General features: G+C 43.5%; 1 protein-coding gene across 1 annotated transcript in view; it reads right to left on the bottom strand.

The window, feature by feature from the left end:
* Positions 1-2,151: 2,151 nt before the first annotated feature.
* Positions 2,152-24,727, bottom strand: part of OMA1 (OMA1 zinc metallopeptidase) — a 33,272-nt gene continuing 10,696 nt past the window's right edge. Inside the window, exons 6-9 of the mRNA XM_044301054.1 lie at positions 24,528-24,656; positions 23,737-23,811; positions 11,015-11,164; positions 2,152-3,070 (exon numbers count right to left, since the gene is read on the bottom strand). Of these exons, the coding sequence (XP_044156989.1) occupies positions 2,879-3,070; positions 11,015-11,164; positions 23,737-23,811; positions 24,528-24,656 (546 nt within the window). The 3' untranslated portion in view covers positions 2,152-2,878. The remainder of the gene's footprint in view (positions 3,071-11,014; positions 11,165-23,736; positions 23,812-24,527; positions 24,657-24,727) is intronic.

Genomic DNA, 24,727 nt, shown 5'->3' with positions numbered 1-24,727 from the left:
GGTCCTGCTGAGTAAAACGATACCTCATTTATGTTCCTCTGTTGTGTCGTTCCTCGTTTTTGGTGCACCAAGGGGATAACGGAAATGGAATATTTTTTATATTTTAGTATTACGGGCATTTTTGATTGTGGCAATGCCTAATTTTTTTTTTTTTAAGGAAAGGGGATGATTTGAATTTTTTTTAATTATTTTTTAGAAAATGTAGTATAGTCCAAAGCAGTGCTGCCACCTGCATTGGAATATATCAGTAATAGGCCTGGAAGCCTGGTTGAGGTTTAGGTCTATTACTACAAAGGAATGACTTCCCCAATTTCAGCAAGTAGAAGGTGTTCCTGCCCTGGGAGGACACGTGCCATGGTTTTTAGCTCTCAGATGCCATTGCATCTGATGGGTTTAACGTCTGCGATTGGCGTTATTGACAATTGTAGACATTAAACCTGAGTCTCTGCTGTTTGAAACAGTAGAAACCCAGCCAGTGAGGGCGACATATTTTAACTGATGACTTCTACCGTACATGTATACCGATGGTCCTCGAGGGGTTAATCCAGATATGGGGCGGGGGGGGGGGGGGGTCATAGCTAATGGCAGCCATGCCGTTTATGACCCAGCTTTCCCAGAAAGAGAAAAATGAGGTAAACTGGTTGGAATAAATAATTAGACACCAGGCGGTATGAAATAAGGGATTCATTTAATTCCTCCTGTTCATAGGAAGTCATGTGAAAGGCCTGTGCGGCCCCTGCCTGGCACTTTCAGGGGCCATTTAGGGAGCCCATTGGCGGAGACCCACAGCCTCTGAGGGTTTATACAAACCATAAAAATGACTATAACAACACGGCAAGTTAAAACAAAAATGATGATGATTGGTGGCAAAAATCATAACCGAGATTTTAAAAAAATTGACATTTAGCATCAGATGAAATGTTACGTAGGTTGTGTGGTTCACAGGTCAGTTTACGGCTTTCTGCGGTAACCGCCTCTTTAAATGACAGACTCTAAAAAAAAAAAACATCCTTCATAATGTAAAACACTAAGACGGCAACCACTGCACCCAAGCTATTAGAAAATCATACATACTCTAGTCACATCCAGAGCCGCACTCAGAATTCTGGTGTTGACGCCACTCATGTAACACACACCCACAATGCCATGCATTACAGATAAGGTGAGATCTTTTTTTTCTATATCACACTAGTGTACAAAGTTTGGCCGAAACATTACATTTCCCATAATACACCTTGACAGACTGATCTGTACAGACCCTGAACAAGCACCTGAGAACTAACAGGAACTCTGAAAGCAGCTCTGGATGTGACTGGAGCAGAAGACACAATGTGACAAGGAGAAGGAGATGAAATGAATCTTTAAAGTGATTTCCTATTATCTGTAGAGTAAAAGTATGAAATAAAAGGCAAAACCCCACTTTAAATAATCTGGTCATGTACTAGCTCCCCCTCCCTTGTAGACAATAAACAGTTAATAGACTTACCAACAAGATACATTGTATCACTATAATCTGATAAAGAACAACAATGTATACAAATCCTCTGGGAAGGTTGCATTCACATGATGCTCCAGGGCTGGGGGTGCTCCACTGTCCATTGCACTTTCTTTTTTTGTAAAAATGGACACAGAAGAAAGTAAACAATGGCGCTCGAGAGCTTCCCGCTATGGACGGACTGGGGGGTCTTCAGGTGTATGATCGGCTGATCAGGCAAGCAGGATGATCAAATCGTTTTTCCAGTCTATCAACAGATTTGCAGTTCTCCTGCTTGCAGTCAGTGAACGTGAACATTCTTGCCTACATTTGTGGAGGGTTTGTTACAATTGTATCCAGCCTAGACGATCCTCTGTGAGATAAACACATCAGCAGCAGCAGCACAATTCCTTCTCCTGTCCTGATAGTTTGCTACAATGTATCAGTGCAGGTAGGGGAAGAACACACATTACTGTCCAATAGGATTCAGGTATCCTATAATTAAACCTGGAAACCCCTTTTAATACCACCCGGCCCCTTCTTAGGATACCTGAAGAACAGTTTTTGTTTTTTCTTCTTCTGGATGAACACAGTTATATATAATAAAAAATAAATAAAAAAAATGCCCCCTCAAGAATAGGACATGTTCTTTTTTGCGGATAAGAATAGGACATGTTCTTTTTTTTTGCGGAATGGAAGTGCGGATACGGAAGTGCGCATGCGGACAGCACATTCCGGCCCAATAGAAAATGAATGGGTCCGCACCTGTTCGGAACGGATGCAGACCCGTTTTGCGGACATGTGGATGGATCCTTACAGAATAGCCCTTAAAGCATACACATTCCGCAAAAAAAACTGAATAATATAGAAAAATGTCAACAGGATTTTTGGTAAAAAAAAATCAAATAAAAACTCCCTACCCTGCGAGTGTGTTACGTCCATGAGCCGGATACCCCATCACTGCTGCTAGACTGAATGGCTTCAGAGATGTTCTTGGATGGAAGTTGGTGGCGTAGATCCCAATGGGAGCGCTATTGTGAGCGCTGCAGCCCTTTAGTTTCAGTGACTCTGCTTAAGGTCCTCCACCAATAACATTCTGTAAAATCTCTATACAGATTCTGTGCATACTATACCTAAATGTCCATTTACCTGTTAGCTGGAGACACTGCTTCCCTCCATAGAGTTACATGATAAAAATGTGACTGCAGCCCCCACTAGGGGGAGCTCATGAGCTTACTGCAGAACTGTATGAATCTGTACGCAGGGAGCTCCCCCTAGTGGTGGCTGGAGGCAGACATAATTTGATCATATAACTGAATGGCAGTGGATTTGGAACTCCAAAAAAAAAATATAAGGATCTGTCCACTGTAAAGGTGCATCATACATCTCATACTAAACACTCCGCTAAGCTCCTATGACTGCAGCCGTGACTGCGACTCTGTCCTCCACCTGGAGAAGTTCACTGGGGCTGGTTATAACTTTGTCTTGAGAGTCTCTGTGGTTCTTCAGTAGCTCCTTCGCAGACATCTCAAAAATGACTCTGGGGTCAATGGAAGGAAGATCTGGGCAGTTACAGCACTCTCTCAGCTTTATGGCCTGAAAGAAAAAAAAAAAAAAAAAGGGCAGTTAATACTATTTAAAAACAAGAAAATCGCTTAAGGTCCTATACTCCAGTCACGACTAGAGCTGCATTCACATTCATAGTGGAAACTCTACACCAGGCATCCTCAAACTGCGGCCCTCCAGCTGTTGCAAAACTACAACTCCCAGCATGCCCGAACAGTCTATAGCTATCAGCCTACAGCAGGGCATTGTGGGAGTTGTAGTTTTACAACAGCTGGAGAGCCGCAGTTTGAGGATGCCTGCTCTACACCTTCGACAATGCACTACAGCAGACTCTTGACCTTGCGGAGAAAGGGAGGGGGAGCTAACAAGTAATCAGCAGTATTCTGAATGCAGCTCTGGATGTGGCTGGAGCATCACTCAACCCATTAAAAACTGTATATATATATATATATATATATATATATATATATATACACACACACACACACACACACACGTGTTATGGGTGCAGTAGAATAAGCTCTGCATGGATGTCCAGTGCCGGAACTTAGTCCCGGCCATTTACCCTGCAGCCAAGAACCGCGGATCCCCCCCAATCAATGGGGTCATAATAATATGCAGATTTGTACAGAACACTGCAAACAGGTGTGATGATGACCTCTGCTCCATACACACTTCAATCAGAGGAGGACATCCTCTTCACCATTCACACGTCAATAGGGGGAAAGGGTTTGGCAGCCAGCGCACTGTAGGAATACTTTGTACAGACACTGAAGGAGGAAGTAACATCCTGTGATCTGCAGAATTCTGAGCGCAGCTCTGGATGTGACTGGAGTATAATTGCAAATCAATTAATATGAAATATTTAACATTGTACTTTTTACATTATACACACTGCAATCTATGTTCATGTGAATAAAAAAAAAATTATTGAGGGTCGCGCTGACAGATGCATCAACGATGGGAGATTTCCAAGAAGAAATGAACTGTGAAATCATTCCGGTCGTAGGACAACACAAAACGTCCTTCAATGTTCTGTCGCTTGGTTGCAGCCACCGACCAAGCGGCAGAGACGCCCGGGATTGTTCGGCTGCTCGTCAGGGCGGTTATAAAAGGATATTAATGGCGTTTAATAAACATTGCGAGCGTTAATCAGGAAAACACATAAAGCGAGCCGTAAAACGTGAGCGGCCGTCCTCGGGATTAGACACAAATGCACCGTAATATTCCCAATTTGTGATCCCCGGAGGCTCCGTGTCATCCTAAACATACAGTTTACCACTAAGTGCCCTCCAGACAGCAGCAGACGTGGGGAAGGGCAGGGGGTTACGGTAACATTGTAACAAAATCTGACACGCCACATTACACAGTATAAAGCCGTCACATCTGGCCGGGAATCTGCTCATTCACCCGTCCGGTAAATGTCCTGCTGTATGCGATGCGGCCGGATACTGCGCCCCTATGACAACTCTGATGGTCTCTGTGTGCTAGTTATACAGAGGGGAGATAAGCGTCTGTACATTGTGACCAGTGGACGCTTATTCACATATATAGACAGATCCATATCAATGGTCACATCTGGGGCCCAACAGATTCCATTACAAACCAATCCGGATCAGTAAGCAGAGGTGTGTTCACACTGGAAATACATTCATAGATGAAATATAAATGTAAAGTTCTGCAACTTTATAACCAACTTTGTGTTTAAATTTCTCACTGTTTCAAGATCTCTGCTTGCTGTCAGTTGAAGGAGTTATTCTTGTTTTTACAGGTGCTAGTACTGATGGTTTCTTGCCATGTTCTCCACATTTTACCCGCACTGACAGGGCAAAGAGTTGTGTCGCTGCCGTTTTTAGACTGGCTTCAACTGTAGCAAAACTTCAGAAATGGGAAAGTGTTTATCTTCTGCCTCGTGATGTATGAAAAACAGCAAGCACAGATGGAAATGGTGAGGAATTAAAAAAAACAAATAAGGAAGGTGAAGAACAAGAACTGGTTTCAACATCAAATCAGTTTTGCTACAATGTATCAGTGAGTGCACATCTGCGGTTACATCTTGTACACAAAGTGAATGCGAGTCACAGCTGACTGGTTGTTACAATTGGATCCAGTCTAGACAATCTTTTGGGATCTAACCAGCCTGGACCCCCAGACCGATTACATATAATGCATCGTAGCAAAATATCAGAATAGCACAGAGATTTCTGCTGGTGCATCCAGTTCACCAGATGACTAGACTGATACATTGTAACAAACAGTTGGGGGAAGAAGTATTATGTCTGTATGGGTTTCCAGCCTCAGGGAATAAAGAATGCTTCCATCCCATGACAACCAGCAGAGATCTGGAAAAGGATCTTCACACAATGTGAATTTGTGACCTAGCTGCAGCGTGTGAACGCGGCCCCATCAATCTGGAAAAGGCTCAGAAGAAAATTAGCCATTTAAATATGGATAAAATGTGTTCAGGGGTCCCAAGTGGGGGAGGGGGGGGGGGTTCGAGGGGTCCCGACAGGGAGAGGACGACAGAGGGTCCCGAGAGGAAGAGGGGGGGATGACGGGGGGGGGGGGGGGGGGCACATGCATGCTCAGCTAAGCCCAGGGTGCATGTATATGGGGATGTCAGGTGGAACAGCTAAGACCTCCTATGGGGTCTGTAATTGCATCCCTATTGGTTGTCACCCAGCTTTCCCACAAACAGATATAGCTGAGAGTCTTGATATTTTGTCGTTTCTGTCACAGCCGTTCGCTGGGAGCATTTTCTGGACGTTACAAAGTAATGAAACCGTCCACGAAGAAGAGACGACGATCAGGTGCCTGCTCCCCCCCCCCCCCCCCCAAAGACTGATGGGAGGGGCCTCCATAAGGGGGAGGGGCCTGTGACCAAGGCCATTATCAAGCAGCCCGGATTTGCCTCCATTAAGGCTGAATCTTATAATATCCGGTATTGAAATTTCCGACACTCAGCCTTTTCATGTAAGTGAAGCGTGAACGTTCCTGCGTATTTAGTGTAGCAGAGTGGAAGAAGCGTGACAGTGTGCAGCCGCAGAGATTACCGGCATCTGCAAGGGAAGTGATTACCATGCGCCTGCGTCACTGGGGTATGGACCAACTGAAGCGGATCCGCATGTACATCCAATTATATCTGCATTTGCAGACATTACCGGCTCAGCCATGAGGACGACCGCTCGCAGCAGCGTCGCAATGGCGGGTTTATTATAAGGCTGCACAGAAAAATAAATAAAAAATACTGATAATAAAGTAAAGACATGGAAAAGTATAAAGAATTGTAAAAGGCATATTCCCATTCACTGACAGCAAGCAGAGACTTTAAAAGAAGGGAAAAAAATTGAAACAAAATATAATTCGTACTCCAGTCACATCCAAAGCTGCTGCATAAATTCTACTAGCTTTCAGTTAGCGCTCAGGCTTGATCGACTAGGTTATCACTGGTGCCCCCTGCTGGTTCAGTGTCTGAACAGAACATACTGGAGGTGTAGCATTTACATCTGGCACTATATAGCAGTCTCCCAGAATGCACTGCACTGGAGCAAGCAGAGGTTTTGAAATAAGGGAAAGACCTGTAACAAAAATGTATATTTATACTCCAGTGACAATAAATGTTGAATGGAACCGGCACTCAAACAGTCGGAACACACGTGGGATTGTTTTAACTTATAAAACTTTATTAAATAATATGTTTTTTGTGCACTTCTAAAAAAATATATAAAAAACTTAAAAATAATAACTGCTGCACACATTCAATTGGGGGCTTTCAGTAAGGAAGAATCGTTATTAAAACTGCCCTGTAGGTTCGCTATACCATATGTCGCTGCATCCGTATCCCGCTTGTTTAATGGGACTAGTGAATCGCAGCCGTCTATGGTCGAGCGACCTATTTGTGGGGCTATTTGTATGGCTCCTTACAAATTGACAGTTACAAGCAGATGGTTATATAGATAGTCCCTGCGACAGATATATAGTATAGCTTTCAAGCAACAGCTCGCATTGTATAATGCATCAGTCCTCTAGCGCAGTTTTCTTAAGGCTCCGGGTGTATCACCCAAGCAAAGTCAGCAGTTCGGTAGAGTTTTTAAAGTCCCACCTGTGTAAGCACAGAGATATAGCGTCGCTCCACGTATATTTCTATCAGTTGTATGTATTACTCACTGCGTTCCGTATGGGTTCACTATGTGCGTCCCGTAGTCGGTTGTTAGCGTGGCGTCCCACGCTTCCACCTTTCTCCGGTATGTTTCTATTACTTCCGGCTCTGCTGAAGTCTCGCTTTTAGTCTCGCGAGAGTCTTGTGTCGGGTAATTCTTTCGTGAATCCCAATACGGTGTTCCGTGTATGTGAGTTCGCTGGAGTTCTTTCTGTCTTTATTTGAGATTATCAGTTGTCAATCCTTCTGTACATGGCCATGCACCGTCTCACAGGTAACACCCAGACGCGTTTCGAGATACTATCTCTTCATCAGTGGGTCGCCTGTGAGTTGTGGTTTCTTGGTTCTTATACTCTCCTCTTAATTGATCACACTTGTTATCGCTGTGAAGTCTAGTTCACAATTGGTTTGTTTTTTTCTCTGTAATTCTGTCATTTCCTCAGTTGTTCACCATCATTAAAGCTTTTATGCATCAGCTACTTTTCGAATGGTATCAATATTATACAATATAAAATAAAACATATAGTATAAAAAATATCATATAAAATGTGATATAAAAATTGTAACATAAAAAAGAAAATACAAGAATGCAATATAGAAAAATATTTTTGCACATAGGTATATTTCTATTAGCAAGAGATTGTCTGTCTGTCCTTGCTTTCCCATTACTATTTTCAATATATTGTTGTTTCTTTTTAGAATCTCATTCTATTCAAGACAGATTTCTCATGTATGTCTTTGTTTACAGCTGTATGAGGTGATTCTACATTTTTATGGGGAGGCAGGTTTCACATAGTGCTATCTTCTATCTACGCATTCATTCATAACTATATGGTGTAATCCTGCATTTTCATGGAGGGACCTTTATAGAGGGGCATCTTGAACAGAGGGTTTTTGTCTTTAAAAATATCTGAAGTGTCTCCTCGAGACTCCATCTATATGTCGTAGATCGTCCTCTCTATCTCACTTCTAGATATTACTATATAGTTCCCCTGTTTATCACCATATGTTCAGATCTAATGTGTCTGTATTTTATATAAAGCCAAAAATTTCTAGGTCTGAGTTTAGTCCTGCAGGGAGAAGACTCCCAAAATCGTATATTCTCCTGGACTCTGCCCGTGACATTCTCATAATGTGATTCCCTCCCCTCCAGTGTATGTCCACCTTCTCCAGGGCCACGAATGAGAAGCCCCTGGGGTCACTATTATGTGCCATTTTAAAATGGTTCGATAGGGAATGGTTTTCATATCCCTTCCTACAGTGTTGTTTAGATGTTCTGTGATTCTGACCCTCAGGGGTCTCTTCGTTCTGCCAATATATTGTTTCTGGCAGGGGCACTGGAAAAGGTAGACAACACTGGAGGAATCACACGTTAAGAAACCCCTAATGTCCATGGTGAATTGGTTCTGAGTAGATTGAACCCTAGTGGTCTTTCTCGGGAATGTTGAATTTTTACACCCTGAGCATCTCCCGCATCTGTAAAAACCATCATCCATTTTCAGCCAATTTTGTAATGTGGGTTTGATTTTTTTATTTTGATTTTTTATTGAAGGTGCAATTTTTATACCCAAATTGGGAGCTTTAGTAAAGGTGATTAAAGGGGAGGTGTGCAGTGAAGGTCCAATGATTTTGTCTCTTAGTAGAAAGTGCCAGTGTTGGTTTATAATGTGACGTATCTGTTTAGCTTGTGTATTGTACGGTAAAATTAATCTTAACTCACATTCCTCGTTTATGTTTTTCTGGGTATTAGGCTGAAAAAAGGTTTTTCTCTCTGCTCTTTTTATTTTTTCTAGGGCATCTATCAGGATTTTTTCGGGGTAATTTTTACTCTCAAATTGCCGTTTCATTTTTAGGGCCTCTGTTTCAAAATCTGTTTCATCGGTGCAGTTTCGCTTGATGCGGCGAAACTGTCCCGAAGGGATATTTAACAGCCACTGGGGTAAGTGGCAGCTTGTAAATGGTATAAAGCTATTTTTAGCCGTTGGTTTATAATAGGTTTGACATATATATCTATTGTTGCGTTGGGTGATCTGTATGTCCAGGAATTCTATAGATTCGTCTTTTATTTTGGACAAAAAAGTCAAATTTTGGTCATTTTGGTTCAGGGCCTCTAAAAATTGATGTAACTCGTCTGTATCTTTTTTCCAGATGAATAGGACGTCGTCGATATAGCGACGCCATAGGGCCAGGCTCGACCCCAGTTTCGGGTTAATGTTTTCACATTCCCACTGTGCTAAGAATAGATTTGCATAACTGGGGGCGAACCTGGTCCCCATGGCTGTCCCACGTAGCTGTAAGTAGTGCTCACCCTCAAAATAAAAGTGATTGTGATGGAGTATAAATTGGATTCCCTCCATCAGATATTCTATTTGTCTAGTACATATGGTGCCATCTACTTCCAATTGTGATTTTACAGCTGCTATACCTTGATCGTGTCTTATGCTTGTGTAGAGGGACTGGACATCTAGGGTACCGATGATCCAGTCTGACTCTACATCTAAGTCCTCAAGCGTTTTAATAATATCTGTTGTATCTCGGATATATGATTTGGTTTTTCTAACTACTGGCTGTAATATTGTATCAATATACTGGGAAAGGTTAGAGGTCAATGAACCTATCCCAGATATTATAGGCCGACATCCAGAGCTGCAGTCTAACATATTCTGCTGTGCAGGTGCTGATGGGGAGGTATAGCGCAGTTAGCGTCACGCATGATATAGCGGTCTCCCAGAATGCACTGCACATTATATGACCTCAGACGAGCTGCAAGCGCTGCACCTGTCAGCACAGGTCTATCAGCCAAGAAGCATTTAAAAGAATTATGAATGCAGCTCTGGAGGTGACTGGTGAAAATAAAACAGCAGATCTATGCAAGATTTTAAAAAACATCCGAACACTGTCTCATAGGCAGATTTATCAGGCAGCAACCTCCTCATGTCACACTCCAGTTCAGGCAGCTGAGATACAGGGAGCTGTTTGCAGAGTCTTCACACTGCTGAACCGCCTTAGCAGGATGGCTGCAGGTAACATATTACCCCTAAAAAAATACTGCCTGTCAGAAAATCCCCAATGACCACATTACACCCCCACCAACAATGGGGGGGGGGGAATCCGACTATCCGACTATACAGACCCCCATGTCTCAGTTTCCTATGTTAAGCCTCATTTACACGTCCATGTCCTTGCTCAAATCCGTGAGAAGGTGGTCAGTGATGCATCCGTGAAGGATCCGTGTTGAGTCTGTGTGTCCGTTTTTTTGCTGTCTGTGTTTGACTGACACTGAACAGCTGAAAAATAATTTTCAAAGAATCTCTTCTTAGTGATCCGTGAAATATGGATGCAACACGGATGGCATCCGTAGTTTTCATAGACCCATAGACTATAATTGGCGTGATGGAACCGTGAACACGGACAAAATAGAGCATGCATCCGTGTAGTGTGAACATGAAGTTTTATTCTGCCAGATTCTGCTCCCGCAAGTCACTGTGACCTGCTCTCTGCATTGCGATCTTCACAGCCCCTCCCCTTTGATCTGAGTGACAGATGCAGTTGTCTCCTGGTTGGATGCTACAGCTGTCACTCAGAGTAGAGGGGAGGGGCTGTGAAGCAGCTCAATGCAGGGAGGAGGTCACAGTGAAGCTCCGCCTCCAGGGTACTTGTAGGCGCAGAATCTGGCAGAATAAAACTTCATATTCACAAAAAATAAATACATGGATATTTTTCTTTTAAAAAAAAAAAAAAAAGGCTTTGGCATTGATAGGCCATGATAGGCCCCCTATATACTGCCCAATGTATTTAGTGAAGCAACCACCGACCTTGGGGATGAGTCTGTCCAGATGCTCCGCTCGGTTCTCGTGGGATGGATGGGTGGAGAGCCATTCCGGCACGCGGGGCAGTCCTGCTATGGCGTCGATGACTTCCATCTGTTTCCAGAAGACGGAGCTGGCTCTCACATCGACGCAGGCCTGGGGGGGGGGGGGGGGGGCAGAGAGAGAACAGAATTAATACATTGTATCCAGCAAGACGGCAAAATTATCAGAGACTTACAGTCACTCAGTGTATAATAACGATTGTTTGTTTTACCATTCCTTACTATTTGTAAGATCTCGGCTTACTGTCAGTGAATGGAAACATTCTTCATCCAGAGGTTAAAAACCTGTACAAAACTAATACAATTGTAACGAAGCCTCAGCTGTAAGATGTATCTAGAATAAGGACAACAAGAGTTTCTTGGGATATTCCCATTTTATAATGCGATTGCACTTTTTATGACTGTGGGGCATTCTGACCTCTGAGACCTCCACAATCCTGACCATTATGGGGCACCTGCCCCCCACTGCAGCACAGCTCCATTTATGCGAATGGGGCTGCAGCTCATTGCATTGCATTTTTAGTCTAGTCGCCATTTGCCTTTCCGCTGCTCTGCAGTTGAATATATAGCGGCGGGGCACAGGAGCTGATAGTTCTCTGCCCCGCCGCCATGGGGATATGCCTGATCAGTTCTTTTCTGTATAGAGCCCCTGTGACGGAACTCTATGCCGGAAAAGAAAAACGCTGTGTGAAAGTACCCTAAAATATTAAGTTTAAATCTCCACTTTCCCAATTTTACATATATAAAATATATAAACAATAAATAAATAAACATATTACATAGCGCTGCGTCCGAAAAGTCCAAACTATTAAATAATATCTCCTATGCGGTGAGCGCCGTAACAGAAATAAATAAAAACCATGCGATTCGCCATTTTTAAGTCACGTTGTCACCCCAAAAACTAGGATAGGACTGTTCTATTATGGGTCGAACTTTTTTTAGTGTTTTTTTTTTTTTTGCGTGGTATTGAGTATCACAATACTTTTTTTTGGTGACGAAAGCAAATCAAAATTTTGGTATTGAAACAACCCTACACCGATCTGATCGGTGTAGCATTGTCACAATACCAAAATTTTGATTCGATTTGGCGACAAAAAATTGAATTTGGCTCCTAAATTTTTCAGTTCAGGAGCCAATGGCTACTAGGTATTTTTTTTTTTCTCTGGAGCACTGGATTATACAGCCACCACTAGAGGGAGCTCACTACATACAGATTATACAGCCACCACTAGAGGGAGCTCACTACATACAGATTATACAGCCACCACTAGAGGGAGCTCACTACATACAGATTATACAGCCACCACTAGGGGGAGCTCACTACATACAGATTATACAGCCACCACTAGAGGGAGCTCACTACATACAGATTATACAGCCACCACTAGAGGGAGCTCACTACATACAGATTATACAGCCACCACTAGAGGGAGCTCACTACATACAGATTATACAGCCACCACTAGAGGGAGCTCACTACATACAGATTATACAGCCACCACTAGAGAGAGCTCACTACTTGCAGATTATACAGTCACCACTAGATGGAGCTCACTACTTGCAGATTATACAGTCACCACTAGATGGAGCTCACTACATACAGATTATACAGCCACCACTAGAGGGAGCTCACTACATACAGATTATACAGCCACCACTAGAGGGAGCTCACTACATACAGATTATACAGCCACCACTAGAGAGAGCTCACTACTTGCAGATTATACAGTCACAACTAGATGGAGCTCACTACATACAGATTATACAGCCACCACTAGATGGAGCTCACTACATACAGATTATACAGCCACCACTAGAGGGAGCTCACTACATACAGATTATACAGCCACCACTAGAGGGAGCTCACTATATACAGATTATACAGCCACCACTAGAGGGGGCTCATTACATACAGATTAAATAACCCCCACTAGAGGGAGCTCACTACATACAGATTATACAGCCACCGCTAGAGGGAGCTCACTACATACAGATTATACAGTCACCACTAGAGGGAGCTCACTACATACAGATTATACAGCCACCACTAGAGGGAGCTCACTACATACAGATTATACAGTCACCACTAGAGGGAGCTCACTACATACAGATTATACAGCCACCACTATTGCCGACAACCAGAAAAACCTGAACTAATGTGAAAATCCTTTATATAACAGCTCAACCTTTCGAGGTTCTGGAACCTTACAATTTCTAGTTTCAAAAATCTCAAAAGCTTGCTAAATAGGAAAAAAAAACTGCACAGGACAAACAGCTACCTCTCTCAAGCCCACATGACCATGCATGCTCGGCCGAATGTGCCTATGTCGTTATAGGAAAGAGAAAAAAAAAAAAATAAAAAATATATATATATATATATATATATATATATATATATATATATATATATATATATATATATATATATATATATATATATATATATATATATATATCTCCTGACCTAGAAGGGCCACATTAATTTTAAAACATCACCTATCAAAAATATGTGTATGCCCAAACCATACAATGATCACAACTAAATTTAGTTAAAAATATCTTTATCAATACCAAATAAAAGTATTTTTAAAAAACATATAGAAATCCACACAGTACATAGAGAGGACAACTGGAAAGGAGCTGGCCAAATTACATACTCTGTGTATATCAGTGATCAATTCCTCTATTGGCGACATAACATAATGCAAGTAGCACATAGCCTTTGTGTCAACAATGTAGCGTGCAGATCATAAAAAAGCACCAAAGGCTGTAGTGCATGCAATAAAACACGTAATTATAAAGAGGGCCCGTTAACCACAACAGGTAAGTATCAGTTGCATGAAAATGTTAAATCAAGGACACAAAGTATTTGTATAAGAGATCTAACATACAAATTATAAGTGCAAAAGCTCAAAGATGCATGCATAAATCTGCTATGCAAAAGCCCATACACCAAGAAAGGATCAATTCATATTATATAACGTGCAAGTGCATGTCCGGCCTTAAGGGTGCCAGAATCCGCCAGACTATATTACAAGCCAGCGCAAACCATCCCAGTGTCCCCCACTTACCCAACGCGTTTCACCAATTGGCTTAGTCTCCCCTGACGAACCCAATCGGCGAAATGTGTTGGGTAAGTGAGGGACACTGGGATGGTTTGGGCATTCACATATTTCTGATAGGTGATATGTCCTTATAGGGCAGAGGGGAGAAGGGGACTGCCAAACACATCTAGCAGCATCATATTGGACATGTTGAAATTCAATTATCCAGTCCTTACTTCTACAACCTTTGCCATTGGGGAAGGGCCCCATATGTGCGACCTAATGGCCTGTTCCCACCTTAATCGGACATCCGGTGGACATTTATCTAATGTGCATGTATCCGTCATAGACTATCTTCTGTGAGCTACAGTCTGGACTCCAGGCTGATACAGTGTATCAGGGCAGGTAAAATGTAACAAGCTGTCAGGACAGGGGGTGTATTATAGGTGTCATTTAAATTATGGCCACTAGATGGCGGCACCTGATAGTAACTTCTACAATATAAAGATACTAAATATTTTACAGGGTTTCTGTGACTGTTCATTGCTTTTCTTTCAGAGAACAGCATCTAGTGGCTGTGATTACATCAAAGCGTCGCCATAAATGTGAATCCTGTACTCAGCCACCTCTCGACTTGACATTTCCGAGGCTGACTTCCAAGCATGCAGTGCATGAGAAGATAACACGGGGAGGAAGCTTGTGGGAATGAAATCTGTTATTCAAACTGGAGGAGATATTTGCATGTGTACAAGCTTCCAGACAAAGAAGGTTACTCCGCAGCAGTTTGTACATCATCATCCCAGTCAGACGAGCTGTCGAGCTAACAAATTATCATGCAGCCCCTGCAACTCACTATGTACAGGCGTGTAATTCACTGCAAAGAGCCGAGTGCTGCCGCCGGCCTCCCTGTCATGTGTCCCATCTACAGACAACATCGCAAGATGTCATTTTTTTATTTATTTATCTAAAAGCATCTAACCTCTACGAGTCACATCTTTATCCACAAAATGTTCATAGAAATGCTCATTTCTAACAATTGTATTCCAACTCCTGACATCTTACAAGTTCTAATAGTACAAATATAATAATCATAATACTGCCTCCTATGCAAAAGAATATAACTACTATAATACTGCTCCTATGCAAAAGAATATAACTACTATAATACTGCCTCCTATGTACAAGAATATAACTACTATAATACTGCCTCCTATATACAAGAATATAACTACAATAATACTGCCTCCTATATACAAGAATATAACTACAATAATACTGCCTCCTATATACAAGAATATAACTACTATAATACTGCCTCCTATATACAAGAATATAACTACTATAATACTGCCTCCTATATACAAGAATATAACTACTATAATACTGCCTCCTATATACAAGAATATAACTACTATAATACTGCTCCTGTGTACAAGAATATAACTACTATAATACTGCTCCTATGTACAAGAATATAACTACTATAATACTGCTCCTATGTACAAGAATATAACTACAATAATACTGCCTCCTATGTACAAGAATATAACTACTATAATACTGCTCCTATGTACAAGAATATAACTACTATAATACTACTCCTATGTACAAGAATATAACTACTATAATACTACTCCTATGTACAAGAATATAACTACTATAATACTGCTCCTATGTACAAGAATATAACTACTATAATACTGCTCCTATGTACAAGGATATACAGTGGAGGAAATAATTATTTGACCCCTCACTGATTTTGTAAGTTTGTCCAATGACAAAGAAATGAAAAGTCTCAGAACAGTATCATTTCAATGGTAGGTTTATTGTAACAGTGGCAGATAGCACATCAAAAGGAAAATCGAAAAAATAACTTTAAATAAAAGATAGCAACCTGATTTGCATTTCATTGAGTGAAATAAGTATTTGAACCCTCTAACAAAAAAAGACTTAATACTTGGTGGAAAAACCCTTGTTTGCAAGCACAGAGGTCAAACGTTTCTTGTAATTGATGACCAAGTTTGCGCACATTTTAGGAGGAATGTTGGTCCACTCCTCTTTGCAGATCATCTCTAAATCCCTAAGGTTTCGAGGCTGTCTCTGTGCAACTCTGAGCTTGAGCTCCCTCCATAGGTTTTCGATTGGATTAAGGTCCGGAGACTGACTAGGCCACTCCATGACCTTAATGTGCTTCTTCTTGAGCCACTCCTTTGTTGCCTTTGCTGTATGTTTTGGGTCATTGTCGTGCTGGAACACCCATCCACGACCCATTTTCAGTTTCCTGGCAGAGGGAAGGAGGTTGTCGCTCAGGATTTCACGATACATGGCTCCGTCCATTTTCCCGTTTATGCGAATAAGTTGTCCTGTGCCCTTAGCAGAAAAACACCCCCAAAGCAAAATGTTTCCACCCCCATGCTTGACGGTGGGGACGGTGTTTTGGGGGTCATAGGCAGCATTTTTCTTCCTCCAAACACAGCGAGTTGAGTTAATGCCAAAGAGCTCTATTTTGGTCTCATCAGACCACAGCACCTTCTCCCAGTCACTCTCTGAATCATTCAGGTGTTCATTGGCAAACTTCAGACGGGCCTGCACATGTGCCTTCCTGAGCAGGGGGACCTTGCGAGCCCTGCAGGATTTTAATCCATTGCGGTGTAATGTGTTTCCAATGGTTTTCTTGGTGACTGTGGTCCCTGCTAATTTGAGGTCATTAACTAACTCCTCCCGTGTAGTTCTAGGATGCTTTTTCACCTTTCTCAGAACCATTGACACCCCACGAGGTGAGATCTTGCGTGGAGCCCCAGAGCGAGGTCGATTGATGGTCATTTTGTGCTCCTTCCATTTTCGAACAATCGCACCAACAGTTGTCACCTTCTCTCCCAGCTTCTTGCTAATGGTTTTGTAGCCCATTCCAGCCTTGTGCAGGTCTACAATTTTGTCTCTGACATCCTTGGACAGCTCTTTGGTCTTTCCCATGTTGGAGAGTTTGGAGTCTGCTTGATTGATTGATTCTGTGGACAGGTGTCTTTTATACAGGTGACTAGTTAAGACAGGTGTCCTTAATGAGGGTGACTAATTGAGTAGAAGTGTCTAACCACTCTGTGGGAGCCAGAACTCTTAATGGTTGGTAGGGGTTCAAATACTTATTTCACTCAATGAAATGCAAATCAGTTGCTATCTTTTATTTAAAGTTATTTTTTCGATTTTCCTTTTGATGTGCTATCTGCCACTGTTACAATAAACCTACCATTGAAATGATACTGTTCTGAGACTTTTCATTTCTTTGTCATTGGACAAACTTACAAAATCAGTGAGGGGTCAAATAATTATTTCCTCCACTGTAACTACTATAATACTGCTCCTATGTACAAGAATATAACTACTATAATACTGCTCCTATGTACAAGAATATAACTACTATAATACTGCCTCCTATATACAAGAATATAACTACTATAGGGGGGCGGAGCCGAGCCACGCTGCTGAATGGCCGCACGAGCTTGAGCTCCTCCAGCATTCCGGCTCATTTACCCTATAAAAGCTTGGATTTTACCTGATTATGGGGAAACCTGGCAAAGAAAAGACAAGAGGAAGCTCAGAGTCTACCCCACAGCGCTCCAGACAGCCCGAGATGGAGAAATTTCTCCGAAAAACGCCGAGAGCTGCCGCACAGAAAGGCGCCAATATGGCGGCGTCTACTGCTCCAGACTCCGACGCAGGAGACCTATCGGATGCGGGCAGCGGCTCTGATATTTCGGATAGGAGGCCTAGAGATCCACCGCTGTCGGAACAAACCCTTCGTCGGGTTCTTGAATCTGCCCTCACGCCACTCAAGCAAGATTTGGCGGACATTAAGGACGATATAAAACATCTCGGCCAGAGAGTGGTCACGCTGGAAAGCACGCAAGAAGCCATACTGACCTACGAGGGCAAAGCTGCGGAGGTGCTTGCTTCTCACAAAGCCCTATTGAATGATGCCTTCTTGAAATTGGAGGATCAGGAGAACCGGAGTCGCCGGCGCAACATACGCATTCGCGGCCTACATGAATCGCTAGCGGCGGAGGCCTTGCCGAAAGTGGCGCGAGAACTGTTCTCCATGATGCTTGGGCCTGATAGAGCGGAGGGGATAGTAGTGGAGCGCATTCACAGGGCATTGCGCCCTAGGCCTAAACCCCAAGATCCGCCACGCGATGTAATTTGCGGCCTATTGAGCTACGTGGACACCGTAGCTCTTCTGAAAAGGCAAAGAGAGATGGAAGTGCTGGAGTATGACAACGTACCGCTACAGATGTTCCAGGACTTGGCGCCATCTACCCTGGCAAAGCGACGCTTGTTCAAGCCTCTCCTGGATGTTCTTCGCAAGACGTCTACTCCGTTCAGGTGGCTGTATCCATTCGGTCTGTCGGTGTCCAGGAATGGAAAACTGCTCACGGTGCGGTCACCTGCGGATCTGGAATCGGTCTGGAGGTCCCTTGATGTCCCTCCAGTGGAAATTCCCTCGTGGTTGCCAGCCGACCAAGATGGCCCCCTGCCTTTACCACCGCGAGTATCTGCCTGGCAGACGGCATCTGCGGGCAGGCCGGATCGATCGGGACGCAGCAAGTCGGACAGGGCTCTCACCTGAGCCGGTGACAAGGTTTTTGGCTGTTTGTATGAGCATGAACTGCTAATGCCATGCTTTATCTCACTCCGTTAATGTGAAGAGTTGGTTACCTCTACCTCTGTGCAAAATGTTTTGTTTAGCGGACTCTGGCCATTCCCTAATGGCCCTATGTTTCGCTGCTATTCAGCTCATAATCTATGTTTTTTATGAAACGTTATGTCTTGAATGGGATGATTCCCTGCTGAGGCAGGCCTCCAAAAAGGGGTCTCTCTCCCCTCATGTGCAGGGTAATGACCGGATGATCCCGGTGCTGGATGTGTTTTCTTTCACTTTTTTCGTTCTTTTTTGGTCTATATGTTAGAGACAATAAGCGCTTCACTTGCCCCCTCACCAGTCCATTTCTATTTGGACTGGTGATAAGTGAGGCGCTCGTCACCTCTCGGATGGGTTGCTTGTCCGAGCAGGTCATGTGTCTGTCCACTATGTTACATGTTGTTCCCCTTATTTTTTGTTCCTTGACCTCTTTCCCTCCCCTCCTTTCCGCTGCTCTTCTTATCTTGGTGCTTCTTTCTGTGGCCTGGTGTACCATATGCTCATATACAGCTGTATGTATACAAAAATGTCCTCTATAACTGTAGCCTCACTTAATGCACATGGTCTGAACGAGCCATGCAAGCGGGCTCAGACACTTTCTCTCCTCCTGAAGGATAAGGTGTCAGTGGTCTTCTTACAGGAGACTCATTTTAGGACAGGCAAAATTCCCAAGTTACCCCCTAAGAAATTTGTGCAATGGTTCCATAGCACACATGATTCGGCCAGCAGGGGGGTTAGTATTGCTATACATAAGTGCCTTCCTTTTAAGCCCCAAACTATATCCGCTGACCCCGAAGGCAGATTCCTGTTTGTAAAGGGCGTCTTGGGGGACTCCCCGGTAACGCTCGCCAATTTGTATGCCCCTAATAAAGGCCAAATCCCATGGCTCGTTCAGACCCTAGCTGCACTCTCATCCTTCTCTGAGGGGTTATTGATTCTGGGGGGCGACTTTAATGTTGCCATGGAACCAGCGGTGGACACTTCGGCGGGCAGACCCTCTGTGTCTTACAGGTTATTAAAAAGGCTAAAAATTTCGCTGAGGAAACTAAAAGTTTTAGACGTCTGGCGGATCATGAATCCCAATGGACGGGACTATACGTTTTACTCCCATGCTAAGACGTCCTTCCACAGATTGGATTATTTATTCATATCTGATTTATATATCCGTAATGTCTCTGGAGCCCGGATAGGCAATATAACGTTATCTGATCATGCCCCTGTTTTTATAAGCTTTTCTTTGACAGGCCCGCAAAGGAAGGAACGTGTGTGGCGCCTTAACGATACTTTGGTCTCAGACACCTCACACGCAACCAAACTTAGGGCCTCGATCTCGGAATTCTTTAGTATTAATGACACCCCAGATTCCCCCCCTTCACCAGCTATACTTTGGGAAGCCCATAAGGTGGTCATTAGGGGAGAACTTATTGCCTTGGGGGCTTATGTAAAAAAGCAAAGGACAAAGGCTTTAGACGCTTTGTTAGCTACTATTGCTCGTTTGGAATCCTCCCACAAGGAGTCACAGGCTATTCATACCCTAACGGAATTGACCGAAGCCAGAACGCGTCTTAAAAACTTATTAAACGTCACTTCTGCAAAATTAGTGTTGAGATCCAGGTTCAGGGCCTATGCCCATGGGAATAGGGGAAACAAACTGATGTCGGCTATTGCCAAAAAACAGTTTTCTGACTCCTTTGTTTCCTCTATCAAGGATCCCAAAGGGTTGTTACATAAGTCCACCCCAGACATAGCCAAGGCATTTTGTTCCTTCTATGAAGCCCTGTATAATCTACCCCCGCCGGCAGGATCTACGCCTGGTGACCTAGCGGAAGCCACTGATAAATTCCTGCAGACCCTTAACCTCCCTTCTATCTCCTCATCTAAGGCCTCTCAACTAACTAGGCCTATTTCAGAGTCAGAAATCCGCAAAGTTCTTATGTCAATCCCGTCAGGCAAGAGTCCAGGGCCTGATGGTTTTTCCATCGTGTATTATAAATCATTCCAAGATGTGTTAATCCCTCGTTTTCAGAACCTGTGTAACTACCTCCTGACTGGTGGTTCGCTTGCTCCCCACTCCTTGTTGGCACACATTACTGTCCTCCATAAGGAAAATAAGGATCCGACTTGCTGCAGTAATTATAGGCCGATATCCCTGCTTAACAATGATGTGAAGTGGTGGGCGAAGATTCTGGCCTCTAGGCTTCAGGATGTTCTTCCTGACGTGATTCATGAGGAGCAGGTAGGCTTTGTCCATGGCAGACAGGGGTCGGAGAACACGGTGCGGCTTCTTCATCTGGTGAATTGGGCAAAGAGAGCTTCAAAGCCTCTGGTTCTGGTAAGTACAGATGCGGAGAAGGCCTTCGACAGGGTCAGCTGGCACTTTATGTCGCGGACCCTGGCGAGGTTTGGCTTCCCGGACCAGTTTGTTACTGCTATCCATACCCTATATTCGGCCCCCTCTGCCATGGTCAAGGTCAATGGAGCACTGTCCCCACCATTTCGCATCACTAATGGGACGAGGCAGGGATGCCCCCTCTCACCCGCACTATTCGTTTTAGTGATGGAGACCCTACTGTGTAAAATTAGAGATGATCCAGATATTATAGGCCTAAGGGTTGGCTCTGGCTACCATGTTACTGCAGCATTTGCGGATGACCTTTTAGTTCTGACCTCTAACCCTTCGGAGTCCTTGCCCAAATTGTTAGATATATTTGAGGACTTTGGATTCGTGTCCAATTTTAAAATAAACTATGGGAAATCCATGGCTCTCAATATTTCTTGCCCCAAAACTGTGATTAATGACCTTAAACAACGTACCCCGTTTGCCTGGGCCTCCAGAGACATTACGTTCTTGGGGACGCGAGTCTCGGCTAATGTTCAGGACTTAGCCTCTCTCAACTTTGCTCCACTTTTGCAAGATGTGCGTAATCAGTTACAAGACTTGAAGCTTCCATTTATATCTTGGGTTGGAAGGAAAAATTACCTTAAGACATTCATTCTCCCCAAATTTCTATATATGCTGCAATCCCTCCCTATTTGGTTGCCGAATTCGTATTTCACAGAGGTCCGCCGAGTGTTCACGCGCTTTCTATGGAATAGCAAATCCCCGCGCATTGCCTACCATATCCTGACAAGGGATAGAAGGTTTGGAGGTTTTGGGATGCCGGATGTAAAATTATATTATACTGCTGTTCAATTATGCAGATGTGTAACAGCCTTGTCCCGGCCATCTAGCTCACTATGTTCAAGCCTTGTGTCTGCATTGATCTCCAATCAGGAATGGCTTACCCTGTGGGGTGTTCGGCCCTTCTCAGCCAATCACAGCGCCTCTTCTCCGTTTTTGAAGGGGATGCTGGTAGAATGGTCCAAGATGGACCAATCCCACCTGTTCAACTTTCCAAACTCCTGTATGCCACTCAAATTTTTGCAATCTCATATCCACCCCTCCGTGTCAAACCCCTCTGGGATTTGGTCCAAGCTCGCTGACCTCACTTTGCGAGATGTCCTTCTTCCAGATGGTAGTTTGGACTGGAATTTGATACTGAACCGCCCCGAAGTCAAAGCTGCTCCCTTCTTTCACCTGGCAGATTTTAAGAGAGATTCAGTTAAGTGTACTGGATCTTTTGCGGGGAATGGTTCTTCTTCCTGGCTGGAGAAGAAAGTCCTAGCGATTAAGCCCCCCATTAGGCAACTTTCTCTGATGTATAAAGAAATGCTTTCCAGCTTGCCTCCGGAGCTCAGTTATATGGCCTCTTGGGAAAAGGAGCTATCTCTGACCTTTACAGAACCAGAGAAAGCCTTTGTTTTAGCTCATTCGCATGGGTTTAACCGCTGTGTTAGAGTCCAGGAGAATTCTTTTAAGTTACTCAGCAGGTGGTACAAGACGCCCGAATTCCTGCATAAATTGAACCCAGAAATTCCTGAAACATGTTGGAGATGTGGCATAGAAACTGGATCCCTGTCTCACATTTGGTGGCTGTGTCACAAGATTCAGCCGTTTTGGAAGCAGGTGGAGTCTCTGATTAACACTATTTGTAAGACCAAGATTGCACTAGATGCTAAACTTGTTCTGGTATGGTGCCCTAACGATACCCTTACTCCTGCTAAGAATAACCTCCCGACAATGCTACTTACCGCAGCGAAGCTGCTTATCCCTTTTTTGTGGAAAAATGATTCCCCACCGTCTCTCCATATGTGGTCAGATAAGGTTGACCAGATCTACCGTTTTGAGGAGTTGGCGCACTGGGAGAGTAACTCACGCTCTCGCTTCTTAACACTGTGGTCCCCATGGAAAGTATATAGACACTTTGCTTGATAGAGCAGAAATGTATCACTTCCTGTTTCCCCTCCCTCCTCCCCTTCCTGACTTTCCCTCCTTTTCCCCCCCATCTTTTTTCATATGTCATGTTTGTATGATTTGCTCATTGACAATGATAGCTTGTGATGCCCTCACATGACATGTATGCTGGATGACTATTCTGTACTTTTGGCCATTGTATGGTCATGTGTGGGCCTCGGCCTTGATTTTCTTTCAATAAAAAGAAATATGGTTAAGAATATAACTACTATAATACTGCTCGCATGTACAAGAATATAACTACTATAATACTGCTCCTATGTACAAGAATATAACTACTATAATACTGCCTCCTATGTACAAGAATATAACTACTATAATACTGCTCCTATGTACAAGAATATAACTACTATAATACTGCTCCTATGTACAAGAATATAACTACTATAATACTGCTCCTATGTACAAGAATATAACTACTATAATACTGCCTCCTATGTACAAGAATATAATTACTATAATACTGCTCCTGTGACCTGTATTACACTGTCATGTTGGCGGTACGTCATCCCTGTAGTTTTTATATTAGTGCAGGCAGGCGAGCGGTATACGTCATCATGCCCGTTATACGCTACCTTTGCAGCGAGCTCTAGTCCCACTTTATCAGCTTCAGCCTCCAGTGTGCGGTTGTACGGCCGATCGAACAGAAACTAGAAGAGAACGGACGTCACATCAGGTTTAGGTTTCTCCACTTGTTTATAACGTAGTATTTATTACACCATTCATTAATTCCAACCAATCACAGCGCATGTCTCATTGTAAGTTTCCAGAAAAAAAAAACAATAACATTCTAATTTAATATGTCTCACGGCTGCGGTTTTGTTACACTTGTATCCAGACTACACAACATAAACCTATCCACTATCCTAGTAGTTTGTTACAATGTATCAGTGCAGACTGTAAGTATGGAAGGAAACCTTCGTTCAGGACGGGTTGTCGGCCTCATTGGCAATGGGGGGGGGGACTGGAACATCGTCTGCATTTAACGATGCTTGGATCGGTTAGAGTCATTAATGAGAAATGTATCCCCTCTACCCCTTTATAACAAGCAGCGCCCGACCCCTCCCTATATCCCTACGCTCTACTGAGCACTGACGGGCTGCTCCTCCTAGTGGTCATAGTGGGTAAATTCCTACAGACCTGTAATTACTGTACTTCCCATACAAGTGAAGATTACATGATCATCTCTGCTCCGCGCTGGACTGTGGGAACAGGGGTACACCCTAAATATGAAGCAAATACGTGACTGGCGGAGGTCAGACCCATGTGTTCCACTAATGTACCTACACGACCGTAGCTGTATTCAGCCCAGTAAGTATAAGTGGCGTCCTACGTGAGCTCCTGGCTCTGAAGGTGCTGCCCTTACCTCTCGTAGTTTGGACTGAACCCACTGACCGACAATGGCGAGGCTGTCCATAGGGCAGATAGCCCAAATCATGGCTAGAGAGATGAGGAGGAGGAAGTCCAGGAAATGGTTGACGCTCGCCCTCTCCGCCTGCAAGGATCAGAAAAGAGACATTAGAGACCGAAGAAAAAGAATTGCACTATGACAAAATAATACCGCCA

The sequence above is a fragment of the Bufo gargarizans genome, chromosome 7 (genome assembly GCF_014858855.1).
Source record: "Bufo gargarizans isolate SCDJY-AF-19 chromosome 7, ASM1485885v1, whole genome shotgun sequence".
Lineage (NCBI taxonomy): Eukaryota > Metazoa > Chordata > Amphibia > Anura > Bufonidae > Bufo > Bufo gargarizans.
Note: the sequence above shows the minus strand (reverse complement) of the source record. Positions and strands in the feature narration are given on the sequence as shown.